Source organism: Ochotona princeps, chromosome 1 (assembly GCF_030435755.1).
Source record: "Ochotona princeps isolate mOchPri1 chromosome 1, mOchPri1.hap1, whole genome shotgun sequence".
In the NCBI taxonomy this organism is placed as follows: Eukaryota; Metazoa; Chordata; class Mammalia; order Lagomorpha; family Ochotonidae; genus Ochotona; species Ochotona princeps.
The window spans coordinates 105228584-105252600 of NC_080832.1; the positions used below are offsets into that span (position 1 = coordinate 105228584).

The 24017-nt window shown below is 53.9% G+C and overlaps 2 protein-coding genes across 2 annotated transcripts in view; both read right to left on the bottom strand.

Annotated features, from left to right (window-relative positions):
• The window catches only part of CUL9 (cullin 9), a 40640-nt gene extending 27553 nt beyond the window's left edge, over positions 1-13087 (bottom strand). Inside the window, exons 1-9 of the mRNA XM_058662615.1 lie at positions 12997-13087; positions 10811-11414; positions 8540-8694; positions 7653-8153; positions 6331-6466; positions 5987-6213; positions 5323-5728; positions 4742-4934; positions 162-369 (exon numbers count right to left, since the gene is read on the bottom strand). Coding sequence (XP_058518598.1) covers positions 162-369; positions 4742-4934; positions 5323-5728; positions 5987-6213; positions 6331-6466; positions 7653-8153; positions 8540-8694; positions 10811-11405 — 2421 coding nt within the window. The 5' untranslated portion in view covers positions 11406-11414; positions 12997-13087. The remainder of the gene's footprint in view (positions 1-161; positions 370-4741; positions 4935-5322; positions 5729-5986; positions 6214-6330; positions 6467-7652; positions 8154-8539; positions 8695-10810; positions 11415-12996) is intronic.
• A 436-nt stretch (positions 13088-13523) lies between these two features.
• On the bottom strand, positions 13524-23973 carry SRF (serum response factor). Its single transcript, XM_004590513.2, has 7 exons — positions 23079-23973; positions 21084-21350; positions 18831-19092; positions 18128-18247; positions 16724-16915; positions 16319-16395; positions 13524-16111 (listed from the first exon to the last, which is right to left on the bottom strand). Exons 1-7 carry the CDS (start codon positions 23583-23585, stop codon positions 16016-16018), a joined length of 1521 nt encoding a protein of 506 aa, XP_004590570.2. The 5' UTR covers positions 23586-23973; the 3' UTR covers positions 13524-16015.
• Positions 23974-24017: the final 44 nt, after the last annotated feature.

The window sequence follows — 24017 nt, forward strand, 5'->3', positions numbered from 1 at the left end:
GTCTCCAAGAATAAGCAGCCTGAAAAATCCACCCGTACCGTCCCATCCCAATGTCCGCACCCTGGTTTTAGATCTCCATAGCACATCACAGGCAATCCCCTCCATACCCATCTGCCTGTCTTGCCCATTGCTCTCTCCTGCCAGGCCCTGTGTGCACTCACCGCCAGCCCCGCCTGCTGCACTAAAACGGAAGTCTTATATTCTTGCATGCAAACCAGCACAGCGTAGATGCCGCCCTCCCTGGCAAAGAGCGGACGCCACTCGTGCTTGGTCATGAGCAGGTAGAGGAGTCGCAAGGCCAGCACCACCACCATCTTCTCTCCCACCTGGTTGGTTAACAGTTCCACCAGCGTCTTCACTAGCTTCTCTCTGAGAAGAGGAGAGGCAAGGTGATTCCCCATCCCAAGGATCTTGCCTGACTTCCAGTTATGACATCATCTGACTCCAGGCCAACCCCATCTACAAGACCTCATCCATTTCCCCACTGCACTCCCAATCTGCTTGCCTCAGTTTTCTTCTGAATCCTTTCTACACTTCACCCCACAATCTCACTAGTCCTGGATCATCACCTTACCAAGTGGCAGGAGAGTAAAGTGGTTAGAAACCCTGGTTCATCTTTTCAAATAAATCATAAATTCTATGTGATTTCTAATCAAAATGCGTAAAAGGTCTTTGAAAGCTACAACAGGATGATTCAGGCACAGAAAGAAAATATGCAATAATTAAGAAATGTTTGGGAAAAAATCAAGGTGAACTTGCCTTACGGTTATCAAGATGCAGCTAATAAACACATGCAAATCAAAATCCTGGAATTGATATAGAATAACCAGGCAGATGGCAGGAGAAATAGGCCAGCATCTCAGCCAGTGATTGAAAAAAAATGTACCAATTACAATGTGTTATCAGGAGGCATGGGTCAGGGAAGTCAGGGGGCAGAGGTTACAACACAATGGGTTAAGCTACTGCTTGAGATGCTTTTGTCCCAGCCAGGTTCGGTTGCGACAAAAACCAGTGCACAATACGAATGCCAAGGTGAGATGACCTGTACCGGATGTGACCGCAGCGTCCAACCAGCAGAACTGAGAACCAGGGATGGAGGGGGCAGAGCCAGCAGGGGAAATAAGGGGGAGTTCCCTTGCTGGACAGCTACTCCAACTGGAGAGCGTGAGCTGGGATGGGGACAGACCAGACTAAGCAGGGCTACAACATCTGTGCGCCTCATGTGGACTAGGTCAGGGAAAAGCCACGCTGGGCTGGTTATTCCTACTGGTGCAAACAAAACTAGAGCGGGTGAGGGTTGTTTGGGCTTAGCCACAGCATCAGCTGGCAGAAGTTGGCACTAGGGGCTAATTCTGTCAAGTCAAACCACAGAACCACCTGGAGAGTGCATAATCCAGGAGTGGGAGTGGCCTGGGAGGGAAATAGTGGGCTCCTCCCTCTTGGGTTACCACTCCCACGGGAGGGCACGAAAACTAGGACAGGGGCTGGGGTGGCTAGACAGAGAGGCACACAACAACATCCGTGAAGGCTGGATAGTTGAGCTGGTCAGAGGGAACTAAGCTTCAATACCCATCGACATGTATGAGAGCCAAATGGGATGTGGGACAGACTGGACTAGTCTGCTACACATACTGGCAAATCAGGTAGGGGGCGGGCCTGGTGGGGGTTATTGTGGGTCGCTCTAACTAGGCTGCAGCTCCCACTGGTTTATGCGGGGCCGAGTATGTGCTCAGCAGAACCAGGCTGGACTGCAACACCCATTGATTCCAGTGGAAGTTGGGGCTGAAATCAGAACCAACCCAGCAATTGCAACCACCAGCTGATCGGGGTGATGGACTGTGCCGGGTCCTGTGCTTGCTAGTACATACAAAAATCTGATCTGGGAACACCTCAGACAAAGTTTCTTTGGGGATCTCCCCAATCGAACTGCCGGACTCAGAACCCTAACCAAGAAAAGACAGAAGACAGAACAAGTCAATCAACCACCTCAGCTATATGTTGGCAGTGAAATACTGGGCAAATGGAGACTCTATGATGGACTGTGTCAATCAGTGGATTCTTCAACAACCTCATTATGCTTGGAGTGGCAAGACTGGCAGCGATTCATAACTGGTCAACTATCAAAATCACTTGAACAAGTATCTCAGAGCATGCCCCATATCCAGGACTTGGGGTGGGTGGGAAATTGGGTGGGGCTTCTCCCTCAATATCCCCCTTTACCTCAGACACATGAAGGAAACAATATGGAAATAATAGTCTTACCCACTTTCCTATGCCCTTGAACCTTTTTACCCTAATTAACTATGTAAAGATTGCCAAATTAAAAAAAAAAATAAAAAAATAAAGAGATGCTTGTGTCCCATATTGGAGTGTGTGGGACCCAGAACTGCCCCTGCTTGCAAATCTGCTAATACACTTATGAGGCAGCACGCTCATGTACTTGGGTTCCGGCCACCCAAATGGCAGGAGCTCCTGGCTCCTGGCTCCTGGCTTCAGCCTGGCCCAGTCCTAACTGTTGCAGGCATCTGAAGAGTGAACTGATGCATGGAATATAAATCTCCCCCAGCGCCCTCCACTCCCACTCCCAGGTCTCTCTCTCTCTCTCTCTCTGTGTCACTCTGCCTTTCAAATAAATAAATAACTTTTTAGAAAACTGTACAATCTGATATTGGGGTGGGTGGTCGGCACAAGGGTTAAGATGCTGTTTGGGATGCCTGCATCCCATATTAGTGTGCCTGGGTTTGGCTCTAAGCTCTACTCTTGAGTCGCTGCTTCCTGAAAGTATGGAGCCCGGGAAATGGCATGGGGTGGTTCGAGGACTTGGATCCTTGCCACCCATGTGGGAGACCCAAATGGAGTTCCAGGCTCCTGCCTTCTGTCTGTGCCAGTCCCAGCTGTTACAGGCCTTTAGAAGATCCACCAGCCAAAGGAAGATAGATCTCTGTCTCTTCCTCTCTCAAGCAAAATAAATAAATACACTAAAATGATAAGGATGAAATGAATGGGGTGTCAAGACACCTGGTTATCCATGCAAAGAAAACTGAAGCTGGAAATACACTCTACACTATCGACAGAAAACGAGTTGCAAAGGGATTTTAAAATGGATGTAGGTAGCAGAAATCATAGATATCTTTAGAAACTACAGGGGGGAAATTATATAATCTTGGAGAAATTTGTAAAATGCTGAGGACAGAGCTTCTCAATAAGACCAAAATTGTTAGAAGCCATAAAAAAGCTGAAAAGTACTGCAACCTAAATACCTAGAACTTCAGGACAGTGAAAGGGACTGTGAACAAAATTAGGAGACAAGCAACATGAGCTAAAAAAAAGGGGGGGGGGTTTGGAGAGGAGAGGAAGAGGGAAGGCCAAAGGGGCAAAGACAGATGTGGACAGCAGTCGGAGGGGTAGCCCAGAACCCTGGAGGGAAGGACTTGAATGAGGGACTTCTGGGAAAGGTGAATGAAGGCTCCCGAAAAACTCTTTTTACCTTCCTCATCTCAGAAGCCACATGATGACTGTAGTGTGAACCTGGCGTATTACCCTTCAGGAACCATGGTTTACTACTAACTAGTTAATGTACAAGAGTAATGAAAACAAATGCAGAATACAGGTACAAAAATAAAAGGGTGACTACCAAATCGTTAACAGGGACTATCTCTACGGAAAGCACTGTTGTATTTCCAATTTTGCCTACAGAAAATGGGATTTTAAAATCATAAAAAATAAAGCTGATATGATTTTTAAAGGCAAGCAAAATATTTGAAAAACAAAGAATTCATATCTATCCTATAAATCCACACAAAAATAGGCAGCCCCAATTTTAAAAGTGGGCAAAGGACAGAAGCAGAGTTTTTATAGAAGAAAGAGGACAAATGCATGCAAAGATGCCCAACTTTACCGGAACTAAGAGAATACAGAGCTACTAATACATTTTGCCATTTTGCCAATCTGGTTGATTATAACTATAATATCTAGTGTGGGCAGAGGTCTGGGAAAACAGATGCATCAGAACATTGTACTTGAACTTGGTCATAACTGCACCATGGTCCTATGCAGCAGGACCAATAATAAGGTAGCCTTACGGGGAGGAGCACAGCCAGGCTTCTGAGATATAGGGACGCAAAAACGAGTGTGACTTCTGCCATTAAAACAAAAGCTAGGAACATTCTCTATTTGCACACTGTTACAAAAGCAAATCAACAAAGACCTGAGAGGTATAGCGCTGAAAAACTACTTTGCTTTTTTCATTGTATGTTCGTTCAGATTCTTCAGATCTTTTTAAAGTAAGAATGCGCTTGCATATTATTTGTGCAACTAAATAGTAGGAGAAAATAAAAAAAGGAAAGTGGGGACAAATTAAAAAAAAAAAAAACACCTCAAGCTCTAACACCAAAAAGATACTGGTTTCAATCACGGATTTGCCATCTGTAAAATTCCAAGTGAGCTACTTCAATTCTCTAAGTTTCACTTTCTCACCCATCAAATGGAATAACAACACTTGCTCAGATGATGGGCAGATGTAATGAGAATGCACAATGCCAACACAGTGCCTGGCATTTAGGAACACCATAAGAATACCAGCCACCTTTAATACCCCACCCTCCCTCTCCTTGTGCCCACCGCTTTTTGCCAACCCTCTTCCAGCCTTTCTAACTCTTGATCTTATCACTCCTTGCCTCCTGTGACCACACTTCTGCGCACACAGCTTTAACCCACACCCCTTCCTCTCTGGTATGCTAACCTCAGTGATCTGTCAGGTCGGACCAGAGGGTGGTCTTGCTCGGTGGCCTCCTCCACAGCCTGCACGAGGGCTGACAGCCCTGAAAGCTGCAGGTTTGTGTCCACGCTGGATATCTGCACGGTGGCCACGACCGCCACCACATGCCGGTCCAGGGAGCTGCGTGGGCCAGGACCCTGCAAGGCTCTTGCCATTACTGAAATCAGTTGGAGGGGGGGAGACATTGGTCAAAAGGACTGTGACACCTACAGACTGGAAGTCTCTAGAAATGTCATGCCTAGATCGCCCACCAACACTGAGATAAGGTTATTCCTGGCTGTAACTCACATTGTAGAACCTTTCCAATTCAGAGCAAAGGGTCTTATCAAAGAAGATGAAGCTGCTCTGGGAAATGAATTCTCCTTTCCCAAAGATGCTGAAGAAAAGGAGTGAAGGCTAACAGGCATCATCAAGGTCAAAGGACAGATAGGCACATGGTGACCTAACTCCACGCCTTTCCCTCTACCCTATTTCTGCTACAAAGACCATCCAGGGCTTAGTCCAACAACTTGGCCCACTCCCACCTCCTCCAGAATTCGACTCACCATTGGCCTCTGCCTTCACCTCAGGGGGCAGGGTCATGCCCTCAGTCACCAGAAGATGGTTAAATAGCTGGGAGTCGCTCTGTACCACCAGGGGCTTGGGCTTGGCCTTGGCGGGCCGGGTCTCTGCCTCGGAGAGCTCAGCCTTTGCTTTGTGGGGCTCAGCCTCGTCCTCTGAGCAGCTGGCCTCCACCCGGCAGTCCTCTCCTGGATCTGGGGTCCGGCAGTGACCCCGGGAAGACAGAGAGCTGCTCAGCTCTTCAGCTGGGAGCCTGTACTTGGCATAGACCTGGGAGCTGAGCAGCTCACTGAGGGTATTGCCCTCGAAGCGGTTAGCGAGGGTGCGCAGCAGGTCTTCTGCTATTTCAACAGGCACGGACATGTCCCCCAGGGTCCTTCCCCTCAGCGTCTGTTGGCATAAGAGGCATGGGCTTCGATGACAGGCAGACACGAAGGCCCACTGACAGCCAGGGGAAGGATGGCCACCCTGCTTCATGCCTCACACCTCCCACATTCTAGACCCTCACTGCATCTGCCTCTAGCCCAAGCAGAACCCTCCAACCTGTAGTTCTAGCCTCCCTGCAGGGGCAATCCTGGGCTAGAACTCTCTCTAGAGAACCCCACCGCTCACCACCGACACCACTCCCACCCCCGCCAAAGGTAGTACCTTATCCAGTTTCTCCTGGATATTCTGGAAAATCAGCTGCTGCTCACTTGCGTCCAATTTCTTTAGGAAGAAGAGCAGCTCCCACCACTCCGCCTTGGTCAGGTGCCCCACCTCCTCACTATCCTGGGGTTCAGGCTGAAGGTACGGCAGAGAGTAGAGCCCATCCACAGGCTTCCAGTCCCACGTGGGAAGAGCTGAGGTTGGAGGCGCAGAACCGTGAGCACCTGCTGGGGGGTGGCAGGCTGGAGAGGGCAACCAGAGGGGTAGCTTCTGCTGCTTGTAAGCAGCTTCAGCCTGGTAATGCTTCCTCTGTGCAGAGACACACTCCTGTCCCTTGGGCTCACCTGTGTCTGAGACAGCTGCTCCTGTCCCCTTCTGCAGCGCTGCAGAGGCTGAATCCCCAGGAGCTTGCTCAGGGCCCAGGATCTCCAGCATGTGCCAAGGCACCCAATAGGTGCGGCCCGTTGACTGCCAAAAGACCTGGCATGAGAGGAAGAGTGGGAAGAGAAACAGAGAAAGGACTGAGGTCTCTGAGCCACCACTGTTGTCTTGGGAGGACATGCCCAGATCCAGATAGGGCCACACCCTCGGTTACGTCTCCTCACTGGGTTTGGAAAATCCTCCACAGCACAGAAGGCTTCCTCCCGCTAGGCAGGATGGGCCCTCGAGCCTCTGCAGTCTGCCTCCCTCCAAGACCTGTCCACAGGGGCTGCTGGGATGATGGAGCATCTCAACACATCAGTTTGAGAGGTGGTGCTGTGGCATAACATGTAAAGCCACTGCCCACAATGCCAGCATCCCTTATGGGCTCAGGTTTGAATCCCAATTGTTTCATTTCTGATCCAATGTGCCTGGGAAATCAGTGAAGGATGTCTCAAGGGCTTGGGTTCCTGCACCCAGAAGCTCCTAGCTCCTAGCTCCTGGCTTCAGCTCTGACTTCTGGTCATTTGGAGATTTTACTAGCAGATGGAAGATGTCTCTCTGTCTCTCCCTAACTTTGTCTTTGAAATGAAATGAATAAATATAGTATGTATATATGCATATGTATACACATATATGTATATGTGTATGTATACATATATGTATGTATATACACACACATACCACTTCCTGGGCAAGTCTTTCCAGGCCCTCACTCAACAGCATTTCTTTTCTTTTTTTTTTTTTTTTTAGATTTCTTTACGTTATTGGAAAGGGAAATCAGATTTATAGAGGAGAGACAAGTGAGAAAGATTTTCCATCTGCTGGTTTGCTCCCCAAATGGCCAAATGACCAGAGCTGACCTGATCTGAAGCCAGGAGCCTCTTCTGGGTGTTCTGGGTTTCCCATGTGGGTGCAAGGTCCTAAGGCTTTGGGCCATCCTTTACTGCTTTCCCAGGTCACAAGCAGGAAGCTGGACGGGAAGTGGAGCAGCCAGGACACAAACTGGTGCCCATATGGGATCCTGATGCTTTGCAAGGTGAGGATTCAATGAAATGAGCCATTGCATCAGTCCCTTCAGCAGGATTTCTTAACCCTCTCAATTGCTGACCCTCTTAAAAAGATAAAATCAGTCCAGTTCTCCTGGGAACTTTTTCTTACCAATAGCCTCCTTCATGGAAGCTCTGACTATGCTCCACCCACAACCGACCTCCAAAAGTATGCCACCCCCATGGGTCACACTCACCTGCGCAGGCGGCATGCCGCTGTTGCTCTGCCGGAACTCACCCTTGTCCCCAACACGGATCTCCTCATAGTCGTCCAGCATCCGCACGCGCATCCCCGGCTGCAGGGCCTGCTGCACATACTCACCGTAGCCGCTGAGGCTGGAGAATTCCACACGCTGCCGGAAGGCCCGTTCTGGCCTCTTAGGGGTGGTGATGATGGTGGGGAGGAGCAGGGGAGGGCAGGAAAGGCAGGGTTGAAAAATGGACCTGGTGGGCCGGGGTGGCAGTGTGCCCTGCTCACTGAGGTGCCCGGTCCAGCCCATGCTCCGCATCAGCTCTGAGATGAGGCTGCCCATAGCCAAGCTGAACTCCAGCTCTCGCTGGCCCTGGTTTTTCTGCCTCGTGGGGTCCAGCGCGCTTTGGTTGCAGGCTCCTGGATCTGGACTGTCATTCAGCTGGTCCAGCAGGGAGGTGACACAAAGGTAGCGCTTCACCAGCGAGAAGAGTAGCTTTCCTGGGATCTGTGGGACACAATGTTGGGCATAGGCTCCAGTCCCCCTGCCTGCAGCCTCTCCACTCTCCCCTCAGGAGAAACACAGAAAGGCCTCATCCCCCAGGCCAGGTCTGTGGGCCTCATACTTATGTTTGTGGAAGGAACATATAAGAAGGGTCTTAAAGCACAGAATTTCCTGGATTCTCATCTCAAGCATTCTGAATGCAGAGGAGCTGGGAGAAAAGCCATGAACCTTCCTTTGAACCAGTTCTTGGGGTGGAAGGTGGGAGGTGGGGAGGGGGAGAGGGGAGGGAAAGGGCAGGGCCTCAGGTGTTGACACCAGACCTGAACCACTGTTTCCGAAATCAAGTGCTGGCCTTTGTCATTGGCCTCCCACTCCAGCTGGCAGGGTACCTGCGGCAGAAGAATGCCCTCAAAGGCCATGCAGTGCTCTTCCGAGGACGTGGTCTCTGCAAACAGCTCCAGCAGAGTGTAACGGCTGTCGAAGTCCATGTGTTGCTCGATGCCATCTTGCTGGCTCAGTGACAGAAGCACATGGGCCCGACTCCCTGCAATCCACACCCAATCCACATTTCTTCAACCCCAGTCCTTTCTCCTGGCCTATCCTAAACCCTTTATTCCTTTCCCTAAAGACTTAAATGTCCCTGTGATGAAGACCCACAGCAAAAGATACATTCCACCTGCTGGCCCAGAACACAGACATCTGTAAAAAATATGTTGCAGTCTCTAAAACATGTCTCTTCCAAAGTCTTGCATGCTGATATTTTTTTTAAAGATTTACTTATTTTTATTGCAAAGTTAGATACACAGAGAGAGGAAGAGACAGAGAAGATCTTCCATCTGATGATTCACTCCCCAAGTGACCACAATGACCAGAGCTGTGCCGATCCAAAGCCAGGAGCCAGGAACTTCCTCCAGGTCTTCCATGTGAGCGCAAGTCCCAAGGATTTGGGCCATTCTTGACTGCCTTCCCAGACCACAAGTAGGAAGCTGGATTGGAACCAGGGCTGCCAGGATTAGAACCAGTGCCCATATGGGATCCCAGTGCGTTCAAGGTGAGGACTTTAGCTGCTAGGCCACTGCGCCAGACCCGATATTTTTATTTTAAAAGCAAAACTGGTTGTGACCCATCAAACTGGTTTCACAATCAGCTAGTCAATCTCAACTCAGTTTTGTTTTTTTAAAAAAAGATTTATTTATGGACCTGGCACGGTAGCTTAGTGGGTAAATCCTTATCTTGCATGCACCAGGATCCCATATGGGTGCCAGTTCTAATCCCGCCAGCTCTGCTTCCCATCCAGCTCCCTGCTTGTGGCCTGGGAAAGCAGTTGAAGATAGCCCATATGGGAGACCAGGAGGAAATTCCTGGCTCCTGGCTTCAAATGGACTCAGCTCTGGCCAGTGCAACCACTTGGAGAGTGAATCAGCAGAGAAAAGATCTTTCCCTCTCTGAAGCTCCTTCTCTCTGTATATCTAACTTTGCAATAAAAATAAATAAGTCTTTAAAAAAAGAGAGAAAGGATTTATTTATTTTACTTGAAAATCAAGAGTTACAGAGAGAGGTAGAGAGAGATCTTCCATCCACTGGTTTACTCCCTAAATGGTCATGATAGCTAGGGCTAGGTCAGGCTGAAGCCAGGAGCAAGGAGCTTTTTCTGAGGTTTCCATGTAGGTAGCAGCCAAGACTAGAATGTGTGCTCATATGGGATGCCAATGCCAAGAAGGATTAGCCTCCATGCCACTGTGTCAGCCCAACTCACAGTTCTAAAATGCAAACCTGAGGCCACTATTGTGGCTTAGCAGGCAAAAGTGACACCTGCAACGCTAGCATTCCATGTGGGGACCAGTTCCTGTTTAAGTTACTCTACTTTCGGATCCAGCTCCTTGTTAATGACCTTGGAAAAGCAGCAGAAATGGCCCAACTGTTTGGTTCTCCACCACTCAATGTGGGAAACTCAGATGAAGCTCCTGGCTCCTGGCTCCTGGTTCCTGGCTTACCAGGGCACAGAGCTGGCTGTTATGGCCACGTAGGGAGTGAATCAACAGATGGAATCTCTTAGGAACTATTTCAGAAAAAATAAATCTTAAAAACCAAGGGCCCAGCACAGGGGCTAAAGTCCTCACCTTGTACACACAAGGATCCCATATGGGTGCAGGTTCTAATCCCAGTGGCCCCACTTCCTTTCCAGCTCCCTGCTTGTGGCCTGGGAAAGCAGTCAGACGGCCCAAAGCCTTGGGACCCTGCACCCGAATGGGAGATCTGGAAGAGCTCCTGGCTTCGGATCGGCTCAGCTCTGGCCATTGCGGTCACTTGCAGAGTAAATCTTCAGATGGAAGATCTTCCTCTCTGTCTCTCCTCCTCTCTGTATATCTGCCTTTGCAATAAAAATAAATAAATCTTAAAAAAAAAAAAAAAAAGCCTATCCTCCCCCATTCTCTTCTCTGCCATGCACTGAGAATGGACACATGGACCTGGTGCTCTCATTTGATCCCACGTACGTACCTAAAATAACAGACTATTCATCTCTACGTGTCTTTTGCACTCACTTGGTATGAACCGAGTGCTATGTGTTTTCACAGAGCTGGGAAATCCCTCTTTCTGTTCTTCCACCCAACGGTTCCACTCTGCAGTGCCTGTCTTCTCTGCCCGCAGCTGTGTCTTACCTGCATCGTGGGCAGCCAGAGCCTGCAGCATCTTGCCCGCACTCCGGCGGATCTGAGGCTCAGCATTGCACAGCATATGCATGAGCAGATCCAGGGCTCCCGTCTCCCGAAAGACCTTGGTGAGCGGCCCGATGCTGGCGTAGGCACTCAGCACATGGATGGTGTGCAGCACGGCAGCTGTGAGGTTGGAGCTTCCACCTTCCGCCAGCTGCCTGGCAGCCCTGAGCACCAGTGCCCGTACGTCAGCCTCCATCTCGCCCATGGCTATTTCATCCAGGCCTCCTGGGTCTCGGGCAAAGCTTCCAGAAGCCCCAGTCGGCTTGTTCTGAGGTCCCTTAGACAGTGCTTGTTCGCCAAGCAGCATGGGACAGCTGGCATAGACCTCGGGGGCTGACAGCCACATGAGGATGTGTTCTGCCTTGCCTTCCTCCACACCTGCTTTGTCCACTTCCCCACACTTCAGAACACTCCATCGGATCAGGTATTCAGGATGCCCGTCATGTCCGGACCGCTGTCGAATGAGTTCTTCAGGATATGCCTGCAGCCGGAGCCCTAAGGGCACCATAAGGTCCCCAGCATGACATTCACCCACCATCCTGACCTCCTGGAGCACATAAGAAGAAGGCATAGGTGGTAGGGGACAAGCAGAAGACTCCATGAAGGGAGGGAGGATGCTGGGACACAGGGCAGGTTGTGACTGACAAGCTATAGGAAGGGGCCAGAAAAAATAGGGACACACAGGAGCAGCTGAGTACACGAGGAGCTATCAGGGAAGCAGAATGCAGTAAAAGCAGAAGGCTGAGAGGCACAGGAAACACAAACAGCAGGAAAACTGGACATAACGGAAGGGGAGTGGATGGGCCATGGCAGACTCAGCAAATAATCACAGGAGGGTTAGGATGGAGGAACGGATGACTGCAAGGGAAAAACAGGTCCAAGCCTTGTAAAAAATAAACAGGGGTGGGAGTTAGGAGGCCTAGGAACCAGATCAAGTTACGGGAGAATGGATCCAATATGATGGCTCAATCAACTAATCCTCCCCCTGCAAGTGCCAAGATCCCATAAGGGCACAGGTTCATGCTCACTTCCCACCCTGCCTGGGAAAGCAGAGGACAGCCCAAGTGCTCGGGACCCTGCACCCATGTGGGAGACCAACAAGAAGCTCCTCGTTCCTGGTTCCTGACTTTGGATTGGCTCAGCTCTGGCTTTGGCAGCCATTTGTGGAATAAATCAATAGATGGAAGATCATTCTGTCTTTCCTTCTTGCTGTAAATTTGCCTTTCCAACCAAAATAAATCTTTAAAAATATACATATGGGAGAAGAAAGTCAGGGCTTCTGTCCACTCAGGCTGTATGTACAGGAAGGGTCAGGAACATGGAGCTAGCAATGACCCAGCTGAGGGTCGGCGGTGAGGTTAGAGGGCAGGACAGGAGGCGAGCACTGCAGCACCCACGGCAGAGTTGCAGCCCGACTCACAGTTCTGGCTCTTTCACCCACTGTGAGATCCGCAACATATTCCCCCCTCTGCAAGGCAGTAATAATATTCCCATCTGCCTAAAGAACTTATGAAAACTTAACAAGGATGCAAAGCTGTGACATAATGAGTGCTTGGGAAACGTAATAGTATTCTTAGTTGGGAAGGCAGGGGCAATGATGAATGGAAAGACAACATGCAGGAGGGCTACAATCTTTTAGTATGTGTTGGAGGCAACAGGGAGAGTTAGGAATGGAAAGCAAATCCGGGGGAAGACATGATGAAGAGGGGAGGGGTCCTGGGGGGGAGGTGTCCAGGGACAGAAGGGAGAGGGGAGGAGGCACGAAGGGTGTGGGAGGGGTGAGGGTTGGGGAGCAACCCAGTGATGTGGGCAATAGGCCCATGGGCAACAGGAAGGAGGCAGAAGATGGGTCCAGACCAGGAGCAATGAAACCAGGTATGAGGATACGAACAGCAGGTGGCCTGCGGGCCACTAGGAAGGAGGCGGCGGCCAAGGAGGGATCTGGTGGAAGAGGAGGATTTGGGGGACCGGCAGAGGTGTGTGGGTGTGGAGGGGGGATGGCGGGAGGAGGTGATGCGGGGATGAGGCTAGGAGGACCTCTTGGAGAGCAAGGCCGTCTCAGCTCCACCGAGATGGCTCAGGGAGCGGGGCAGGGGTCGGGAGCGGGTCGGGCACAGCTCGCCTCTCACCTCCCTCGTTGGGACCCAGCGGCCAGTCCCGCCGTGCTGGCCCCGCCTCTGCTGCTCCCTTCCGGGTCACACGGCAAGCGAGGAGCGTGGAGTGCACGGTTCGGCATCTACGGATCCCCCTGCGGCCCACTCCAAGCGCGGCGGACGGAGCATGCGTGCTACCCGCGGGCGGCTGCAAGAGCAGAAGCCTGGGGCGCGTCTCGGTATTTCTGATCAGCTGTCCAGCGCCCCTCATCTCTAGGCTCGCGTTCTCTCCATCTCCAACCGCACTCAGAAATCTGGTGACTCGACCTCGCTTCAGGCAAGCGTTGGGCTTAATTCTGTTCCCTTTTCCTAGCACTTAAAAATCGCTCAGAGGTGTAGGATAAGCACAGGCCGACCCAAGCATCCGGGAGAATCCCCACCCAGCCCCTCCCAAAGTCCCTAGCGTTCAATCAGGGCACCTGCAGCGTTTCTAAGCTGCAAAAGCATTGACGTTTGCCTCTCCCGCTTCCCTCTTCAGAAAAACAGAGCCAAAGACCCCCACAGTCTGTGCACAAAAATGATACATTTATTGAAAGAGTAATTATTTTTTTAATACAAAAGAAAGCTCTGTACATAGGACCGTGATCACGTCCACTATTCCTGGGTCAGCATCCCAGGGGAAGTAGAAACCACTTGACACACACACACCCCGCATTCACACACACACACACTCATTCATTCAGGCACAAGCGCACGCGCGCACATACACACACATTAACCCCAGAGCCACCGAGGAAGGGAGACACCAAGGGCCCACTGCACATAAAAATGCCACCTCATTCGCAACACAAGCTTGTCCGCCCAAGGCCACGCTCACAACCACACACATTTATAAGCACTTTGCCTGGTTCACTCACTGGGTCTGTCTGTCGTGGGGAGAAGGAAGAATTCATTGCCATCTCCTCCCCCGCTCAACTGGGGCTGGGGGAAGTGGGGGGTGAGTGGGTGGGTGGATGGGTGGCAGGTAGAGTGAAACAAGAGCAGAGAAAAAGGGGGCTGGGCAGTTACTGACCTGAGTCCCAAGCTCCCCCAGCTCTCTGGCCCACGACTGGCTATCCCTCAGCCTGGAAAGCCACACACACGCACACCCCTCCCCCCCAGCCATTTCCAGGAGAAAGCCCCAGAAAGGTGACTTCCATTTTGGTACCCCAAATTGGGGGCGAGACAGCAATGGAGGGGGGGTAGAGGTTAAGGAGTTCTCCAACACGTCTCTGCAAATTGTCCCTTTGACAACTCGGCTGTGCGTGCAATCTTCCCCACTCCGCCCTTCACCCAATCGCAGGTGCAGGTAAGTTCCTACTTGAAGGCAGCTGGCTGAGGGGGTGGGAGGGAGAGTTTCATGACACCACCCCGGCAGCTGCCCCCCAAAGCTTCCTTTCTGGATCCAGGTGAAGGTAGGCTCGGACACAGGGTGAAAAGACCCTCCCTCAATGCTGGCCCACCCTTAAGGTCTACCCCAAAGAGGGTAGAGGGGGGTGGGGCATGGCCCCTGTACAAATTACATAAATACTGAGGTTACACTTAGAAAAATAAAGTCATTTTCTTCAAGGCTTTTTTTTTTGTCTTAATTTAAAAAAGTTACAGTAGCTGCTCACTCCCTGGGAGAGCTGCCGGTTCCTGGCTCCCCTATGCCTGCTCTGGGTCCCAGAGCTGCTCCCATTTCTCCTGACTGCCGCTACCCCCCAATTCCTGCCTCTCACCCCCTCCCAGACCCCAGCCTGCTCACTGCAACTTGGGCCCCAGGCCATCACAGGCCCGGGGGAACACAAAGATGCAATGCCCATGCGTGTGGCACAAATGAAGTCGGCTGCCTCTACCTGACACCCTCCCACCCACACCCCTACATTTGGTCTCCCTCTTCCCTCTCCCTAGCAACAGCCCTAACAAGGGCAAAAAGAAGCCCAGAACTGTGGGTCACCCTCCCCACCCTGTTGGGGCATGGCCTGAGGGCCCCTCCCCAGCTTGCTCCTGGAAACAATCCAGGACCAAGCTGTCCCAGAACCTCCCCTCCCCCGCACTGGCAGCCCCCAAGTTCATGGGGTAGCTCTGTCCCCAGAAGGGGCCCAGCCAGTTCTGGGGAGCCCCTAGGGCTCCCCAGGGAAGGGGAGTCCTAGGCAGGGAGGGGGAGGGGTGGGACAAGAAAAACGCCATTAAAAAAAAGTTAAATATTTTAAAAATATATATTTATAGATTTGTTTTCACTTCGTCTCCTCAAATAAAAAGTTCAAAATCAACTTTAAGTAAAGCAGCTGGGAGGAGAAGGGAAGACAAGGGGGAGAAGGGAACGCTGGTGCTTCCCTCCATCCCAGGAGCCCATGGAGGGCCAGGGCAGGTGGCAAGGCAGCAGGGCAGGCGGCCCCAGAAGCCTGCCCCAGTGTGCAGGCCCAGCTACTCAGAGGAGGTCAAAGAGCAGAGGGCAGCACAGGAGGGAAGACGCCCCCCCAGCCCAAGCCCCATCTCCCTAGCTGGCTCCCTAAGGGGCAGCAGCAGGCCTCTTGTAACCCAGCCTATGGCAGACACGGTGCTGACCTGGAGTCAAGTAGGAGGCTGGAGAGACACACAGCAGGTGACTGTGCCCCCAGGGGAAGACACAGGGCCCAGTTCCACAGAAAACCTGGGAGTGGGAAGTAAGGGCCCTGTCCGGTTGGATAAGCTAATACTCATGGCAAACACTGAGCCAAGCTGGCAAGGGGAGATTGCGGGGCAAGTAGGGGGTCTGGGGGTAGGGGAGGAGGAAAGCCCACCATCAACAAGAAATAGAAGGTGGAGCCCAAAGAAGGAGTGGGTGCTGGGGGCGGGGGTGGGGACGGGAGGGAGAGCAGGCAGGCCCGTTTCTTTGGCTGGAGTGAGAGGGCTTAGTCCTGTGTCTGCCCGCTCCTCCTTCCCGCCCTCCCTCCTGCGGCCCGTTGACGACGCGTGTAAAGAAAACGTGAAAAGGCAACAATAAATAAGTGGTGCCGTCCCTCGGGCCAGCTGTCCAGGGCGGCAGGGCGGATCATTCACTCTTGGTGCTGTGGGTGGCGTCCAGGTTGACCACCTGTAGCTCGGTGAGGTTGCTGCTGCTCCCGGCCTGCTGCCCTATCACAGCCATCTGGAGGGAACACGGGGGTGAGGGGTGAGGACAGGGAAGGTGGGGGACCTGGACAGCCTGTGCAGGCGGCCTCCCTGCCTAGGCTGACCAGAGAAACAGATGGGGCCCCGGGCCAGGGATTCTGGCTTTGACAGAGCGCTCACGCCCCACCCAGCAGGTGTCATGGAGTCGTCATCTGGCAGCAGGGAGCAGACCTCCCTGACCTACCTGGTGAAGCTGAACTGCAGAGACAGGGATCTGCACTGTCCCAGATGGTGCTGTCAGGAACACCTGGGGGACTCCACCTGCGTGGGGACAACAACCACAGGCGACGTTCAGATTGCTTTGCCCAAGGTAGTGGAGACAGGGAGAAATAAAATACACAAGGTTAAGTAAGCCTGAGACGCAAGTGCCCGGGGCGTGAGAGGAGGTAGGGTGTGAGTGTGCCAGTGGACGAGTATGGGAGTGAGTGTGCGTGTTTATGCACTTACACAGGACACACGTGAGCACCTGAATGGACACGTGTGTGTGAGCATATGCAGCTCCGTGCTGGGGCTGGGCTGGGGTTTTGGGGGAGGTGGGGGTTTAGGGAGGAAACAATCCTCCAGTCCTCACCCTGCCCCCTCTACTCACCTTGCTCTTGGACCTGGCTGTGGGACACCTGCATGGTGGATGGCGCCTGGGAGAAGGCATTGAGCACGGTGAGGCTGCCATCCGCCAGGCCCGAGGTGGGGGCATACATCACTGCATGGGGGCTAGGATACATCATGTGGCCGCCCACAGTGGTGGGCACAGACGATGTCATGATGGTGGCGGGCAACGTCACTGGCAAACACAGACACTCATCAGGGACTGGTCCCCTCCTCATTGCCCCCAGCCCACCCCTGGGATTCTGAGTCCTCTCCCCACCTCCCAGGGCAGATGTCACAGGACCACGCCTCTTCTCCATGTCATCATCAACTAATAAAAGCCTATTTTTTTTCTTGCATACATCAGCACATCTGGAGCCTTCTACTGCGTTGTTATTGGACTCTCTCCCCAATTCTCTAAGACCTAAGGTCTTACCCCTGTGACTCATAGCAGAGGCAGCACCTGGTTTTGAGTCCCAGCTCTGCTTCCAGTCCAGTTTCCTGCCAACACGCACACATCCTATGAGCTAGCCCATAATGATTCAAATACTTGGATTCCTGCCAGTCATGAGGGAGAAGACTGGAGTCTTGATTCAGCCCCAGCGGTTTGTAGGCCTTTGGGGAAGTGAACTGGCAGAGGCCAAGATAGCTGTCTCTGCTTTTCTGTCTTTCAAATAAAATGAAACATTTAAAAAATGTTCTTGAAAAGGAAAGTTTCCAAGGGAAAAAAAAAAAGGTTCTAATGACCAAGCCACTCTTGGGGGGGAAGCACAGGTTTTTAGGGAACCCAACGCTGCCACTTTTTATAGGTTCTTTTCCTCCTCCCTCTTTCTAAAAGTACAGCTCAGAAAGCTTAAACGAGCAATTCTCAAGTGTTTCTGGACAGGTGGATCCCTGGGTGTCTTACTGGATTGCAGAATCAGATTGAAGCTTAAAGGTCTGCATTTCAGTAAGTTCCCAGGGGCAATGATGGGGCTCCTATCCATACAGAGCACTCTCTGTGGGACAAAAATCATGTATAACTCAAACAGCGTATTGGCATTTCCAAAAGATGACGTACACACCCACTCCACTCCCTCGACCCCCTCCCACAGACAACTGCTCTCTACATCCTTCTTTTAAATTTAGCAAATGTTGTCTCTTTGGACAAGTAATGAATGTCTTTCTAGGCCACAGGCTCCTTAGCCTGAATGAGGAGGAGGTAGCTCCAGTGGTCTTGGATTCAAAACCCAGCCATCCTCACGGGACTCTGCCAGCAAGATGAGACTCGGTCAAACACTAATCTAAACTTGTCTGAAGATATCCTCCAGTCCTGCTGTGTCCTGACTGAGAGGTTTCCTGTTAGAAGGGGAGGGAGGGAAGGTAGAAGGGGTTGGGACAGGGAGGGTGCCGGCCCTGGGAGCTATACCTGTCCCACTGGAGGAGGTCTGCGTGAGGTCTGTGCTGCTGTCACGAGAGGGAGACGCCTGCTGTGGGGCCTGGTGCACCTGAATGGCCTGCACTGGGACCTGCTGGGCCACCGCCCCACCTACAAGACACAGAATCTTATTTATGGGCTCTATTGTACCCGGCTGCCACCTGCACAGAGCACCCCCACCCCCATCTCCACCACACAAACACTCCAACCCCAGAGTCTGGCACACCAGTCCCCACTCCCGTTGCTGTCTCTCCCAGCAATCTCCTCTTCAGGGAGTTCCAGGCTCTCTCTTGCCTTCACCCTTAATTCCTTCTCCTGCCTCTGGCCTTGCCTCTACCTTCTTCAGTTGGCACTGACCCATCGAGGACATGACCTGCTCTATAGTCACAGGAGGGACATGGAGGCATGTCACCTGTTTCCATGGCAATGGATGAGCAGGACTGGGCTAGCTTGGTGAGCCTAGAGTGTTCCGAATGGATGAGGACAGTAGAGGTCGCAGCGGGCAGGGGCATACCTGACAATGGGACCTAAGAGGCTTTCCTCTGGGGCACTGGCCTCTGCTCACCCTTTCTCTGACAGAAAAGGTGTTCCTCATCCCAGCCCTGAACCTGCTCTTAACCTGCTTGATTTACCACCCCACGCCAACCCCACCTCCAGGGAATAACCAATCTCTCCCTGGTCCCTTATGACTCACTAGGCATGAGGGTGAAGCCAGTAGGCAGCTGCATAAGGCCCCCAGAGGAGACAGGACCACTGCCTGTACCCTTCAACACAGTCCCGTTGGCACTGCTGACAGCGCTGGGGCTGACGCTAGCAGACACTGGTGCCAGGTAGTTGGTGATGGGGAAGGAGGGGCCGCTGCTGACTTGCATGGTGGTAGAGGTGCTCGGTGCAGTTTGGATGGTGGAGGTGGTACCCGGCAGGTTGGTGACCGTGAACACGGGCTTCAGGGTGTCCTAGACAGGGAGGAAAGATGGAGCAGTGAGTGTCTGCCAGCTCCGGCCCCCACAGACGTTCTGAAACCAATGTGCGCGTCGTTCACCCTGGCTCCACTGTCCACCTGTGGCTGCCCAACCCTTGAGTCTACCAAGCTGCTGAACTCTGCCTGCTAACTCTACAAACCTACCACATAGGTGGCTGTGGAGATCACACTGGTTAACATACTTAACGCACATAGCAAGGCCAAAATGGATTTCCGCTCACCATTATCATCATCATTCTTATTCCCTGAGTTTGCTGCCCCAATGGAGCAGCCCTCACACGCCATTTCCACCAGAGATCCAGAGACAATTGCTTCCCTTTTATAAGCCTCTGTTTTACTCTTATAGAAACAAGACGGGGGAGTGGCAAATAAACTAGTGACTAAAGTTTTTGCCTTGCATGCACCGGGATGCCATGGGGCACCAGTTCTAATCCAGGGAGCTCTGCTTCGCATCCAGCTCCCTGATTATGGCCTAGGAAAGTAGTGGAGAACAGTCTAAAGCCTTGAGATCCTGCAACTGCGCGGGAGACCCAAAAGAGGCTCCTGGCTTCAGATCAGCTCAGCTCCAGACGTTGCGGCCACTTGGGGAGTGAATCAGTGAACGGAAGATCTTCCTGTCTCTCCTCCTCTCTGTATATCTGACTTGCAATAAAAATAAGTCTCTAATAGCCCAATGCTTTGGGACCCTGCACCCGCATGGGAGACCTGGAAGAGGTTCCTGGTTCCCGGCTTCGGATCGGCACAGCACCAGCCGTTGCGTTCACTTAGGGAGTGAATCATCAGACGGAAGATCTTCCTCTCTGTCTCTCCTCCTCTCTGTATATCAGACTTTGCAATAAAAATAATAAATAAATCTTAAAGAAAGAAAAAGAAGCAAGAGAGCCTGGACAACTATGCTCTCTTACAAGCATTCCTCCAGCTCCAATTTGCCAGGCATCTGACCTCCCAAGGACAGAATTTTTGGGGGAAAGATCTTGGAGTCTTAGCAACGAAGCGTTTGATGCCAAATGCTCAAGATTTGAACTTATTCATGCAGCAAAACATCGTGTGAATCACTGGGCTCTGCTGCCACAGGGGTTTGAAAATGATTACGATGAGATAGGCTCAGAGGAGGAGGGGGAGCTTTTGATGTCGACTTATCCCTCATGAAGGCTTTTGCTCTTAGGAAGGGGAAGAAGGAAGATGGGGCTGAGAACCAGGCTCAGATAAGAACTGAGTCAACCTGGGGTGTCTGTTCAAAACCTGGGGGTGGTCACCCAGGGATGTTTGCTAAGCCGCAGGGCTTTCGAGCCTCTGATTGGCCAAGGCGTTGCTAAGGCAAACACTGCCGCTTCCTCCCATTAGCTGGTGACCGAAGGACCACCCAGAAGGAGGAGCTCCCCAGTCAGCGAGGGAGGAAGCCCCGCCCCCTCTCCTTACCGGGAAAAGGAAGGAGGAGGCGTAACTAGGGCCGGCACCCCTAGCATTAAGCAAACGCTCTCCCTGACTGCCCCGGTTGAATCCCAAAGGGGTAGAGAGCTGGCTAGCAAGGTAGTCCCCGTCCAACCAGCCGGCTTCCCAGGACCCTGGGACTCTCCCCAAGGGGCTCCCTTCCTACTCCCCAACGGCCCAGCCTGCCGGCCTGCCAGGAGGGCTGAGCTAAGTTACACCCCCGCCCCAGCGGGGAGACAGCTGGCGGGAGGAATGCAAAGGCCCTGCCAGGCAGGCGGGCTGGCGGGGCGGGAGGCCGGCGTGGAGCCCGAGCCGGCCTTATATGGGCACGGAGGCCACCCGCTTATCTAGGAGGCCGGCCTCCTGTCAGGAAAGCAAGGATGAACACCTGTCCCAGAGGATGAGGGTACTAACCAGCTCCACTGCACATCAATGGGCATCTAGGCACTTGTCCCAAACCAGGGAGGGAACAGGAGCCACCCCACCCCCGTGCCCCTCCCTTCCCTCCCCTTGCACGGCCATCCACACACACACCTTGGTCTCCCCACTGCTGTCTGATTCCGACACCTGGTAGGTGAGATCCGTCTCTTCGAAGCCAGTGGCACTCATCCTCTGGTCCGTGGTGGGATCCGAGCGGGGCGGCGAGTCTGGCGAGTTGAGGCACGTTTGAATCAGCGCCTTGCCAGTCTCACTGGTGATCATGGGCTGCAGTTTGCGGGTGGCAAAGGTATACACATGGCCTGTCTCGCTGGCCACCAACAACAGCACCTGGGTCCCTGTCAGCGTGGACAGCTCATAAGCCTGGGGGATGGGGAGGGAGATGGAGATATCAGAGAAATGGTTCATCTCTACCTTCCCTGGGCAGCAGGAAAGGGGAAAATGACTCAGGAATCTCCACTTCCCACTCCCAGAAGGACCTCTGGTTTGAGTGTGAGTGTGTGTGTGTTTGTAGGGGGTGCTATCAGGGTATCTAGGAGCAGCCAAGCAATTCAGTCCTCTGCCTGCAAGGGGCCCCCCAGTGACCTGTAGCCACCCCCAGCAAACAGTCACATCCTCCCTGGGATGGAACACATGGAGGGAGGGGAACCCAGAGAGTGTCCACCCCACCAACACAGGCCGGTGCCTGAAGCTACACAGGGCTCCACCCCTTCCCTACAGTCACTGTGGAGCAGGAGGGATCCCCACTGCACTGGAATTCACACCTGACAGCCAGGGTGACAACTCACCTAACTTCCAACTGTCCCCCTGGATCTCCCCAGAAACGGTGCAGAGGCCTTCACCTGTTGCCATCCCCTAACTTCTCCCTCAGCCCCTGGAATACCATGACTCAGGAAGGAAATTGTCCTTTGTGAACCACCTTCCCCACAACCTCTCCACTGATGATCAAGTGATAAGGGACAGCAGTCCAAGGGTATGTGGGGTGATGATGGCAGACTGGGAGCTAAATGAGCAACGAAGACCCAGCCCTGAGCCCAAGACAGGGACCCTGGAGATGCCATCAGCTGTCCCAACAAAGTTGCACAATCCACCTGAGGAGCAGCTCAGTGTCCATACAAGACAGAGAAAAACACCGGCCCCTGTTCCACAAGTTCTAGCTTTTTTCTTTTTCTCCTCCCCTCTCACAGTTCCTCCACTTCCAGCCCTTCCAAAAGCTTTCCCACTCCCAAAATGACACCTTTCCTCACCAGTTCTCACTGGTGGCTGACCAATTTGTAGGTACCCGTGCAAACCTCCCAATGCTGCCCCCACCCCCAAACTCCATGCAGGTTCTCCTCCCGACGGCTGGGACAGGCCAGTGTGCAGTCGCTCCTGCCGGTGGGCACATGCAGCTGCCTGCGGATGCTGCAGAGCCAGCCAGGTCCAAGGTCAGCACTGGACCAGTCTCCAGCCCTACTCCACTACCTGGTCCCTCCAGCTCCGGCTCTCCCCTCAGCACTGGACCAGTCTCCAGTCCTACTCCATTACCTGGTCCCTCCAGCTCCGGCTCTCCCCTCAGCCGCCCACCTTCCTCCTACACAGGCTCGCTGGGTTGTTGTGGTTCTGCAGCTTCTGCACACCTCCACAGTGCCACCCCCGCTTTTCGGGCGCCCTCCCTGCAAGCCCAGAGTGCACCGGGACCTATTGCCTCCCGCGCCTCCTAATGCACCTCACAGGCGCGGGGCCACCGCTCCTCAGCCCTGCACCCGGCTAGGGGCCTCTTCCTCTCACGCGCGCACCGGTCACTCCCACCTCCTGGGCGCCCTTCCCCTCCGTGCTGGACGCTGGCGCATCTCCCCCTCTCCCCACTTTTTTTCCCTGGCTGCGCCCTCCCCTCCCACACACCTCTTTGCGGACTCGCTGCCTCTCACCTCCGCCTCGGATCTGGCCTCCCTGCCGGCTCCCCCCTCACACACACACACACACACACACACACACACACACACACAACACCCGAGCTCCCCAACCTCCCGCCCCACGCGCGCGTCCCCATCCCTCCGGGTCTCCCCCACTCCGCCCCCGGCAGGCAGGCAGCCCTCCCGGCTTCGGTACCTTCTTCATGATGCCCGTCTTCCTCTTGCTGAAGGTCGTGTAGCGCCGCAGCTTGTTGTCGATGAACTCCATCTTGATCTTCACGCGGCCCCGGGTCTTCTTGCCCGGCTTGGCCCCGCTCACCGCCCCGCTCACGGGTCCGTAGCCCCCGGCGGCGGCCGCCGACGCCTCGGGCCCAGCGACCACCATCTCCATCTCGCTGAGGCTCCGCTTGAGGCCGCGCCGCTCGGCGCCCAGCTCCTCCTCCTCGCCCGACTCCGAGTCGCCCTCGCTGCCGCTGTAGAGGGCCCCCGCGGTGGGCGCCGCCGGGGTCGTGGCCGCGGCCGCTGCAGCCTCCCGCTCCAGGCGGCCCGACCCGAGCCCCGCGCCGTTCCCGGGCACTCGGCCCCCGTTGGCCCCGCGCGTCCCGCCGCCGCCCGGCCGCCCCGTCGGGGTCCGGTTCAGGCTGCCCCCCAGGGCCGAGCCCCGGCCCAGCGCCGCCGCGGCCCCAGCTTGGCTCGGTAACATGGCGCTCAGTGCAGGAGGGCGGACGGGCCAGTCAGCGAGGGAGCCGAGCCGCCGCCGCCGCCGCCGCCATGGGCTTCCCGGCTGAACCTGGCGCTCCCGCTGCTGCCGCTGCTGCCGCTGCTCCCGCCGCGGCCGGGGCCGCTCTCGCCGCCGCGGCGAACCCGGGGCCCCTGCACGCCCGGGCCGACCTGGGCCCTCACTTTCCTGCCCCTGGTGGCCCCGGGTTGCCCCAGGCCGCGCGCAGCGCCCCCTGTCCGCCTGCTGCGGCGGCGCGCTCCGCGGCCGTCAGCGTCCCCCGGGGGGCAGGGGCTGCGGGCCGCGGCCGAGACGGCGGCGGGCGGAGGGGGCCGGGACCACGCGCTGGCGGCGGAGGGATCCCCCGACCCTTCCCCCCATATAAAGAGATACAATGTTTCCTTTTATGGCGAGGCC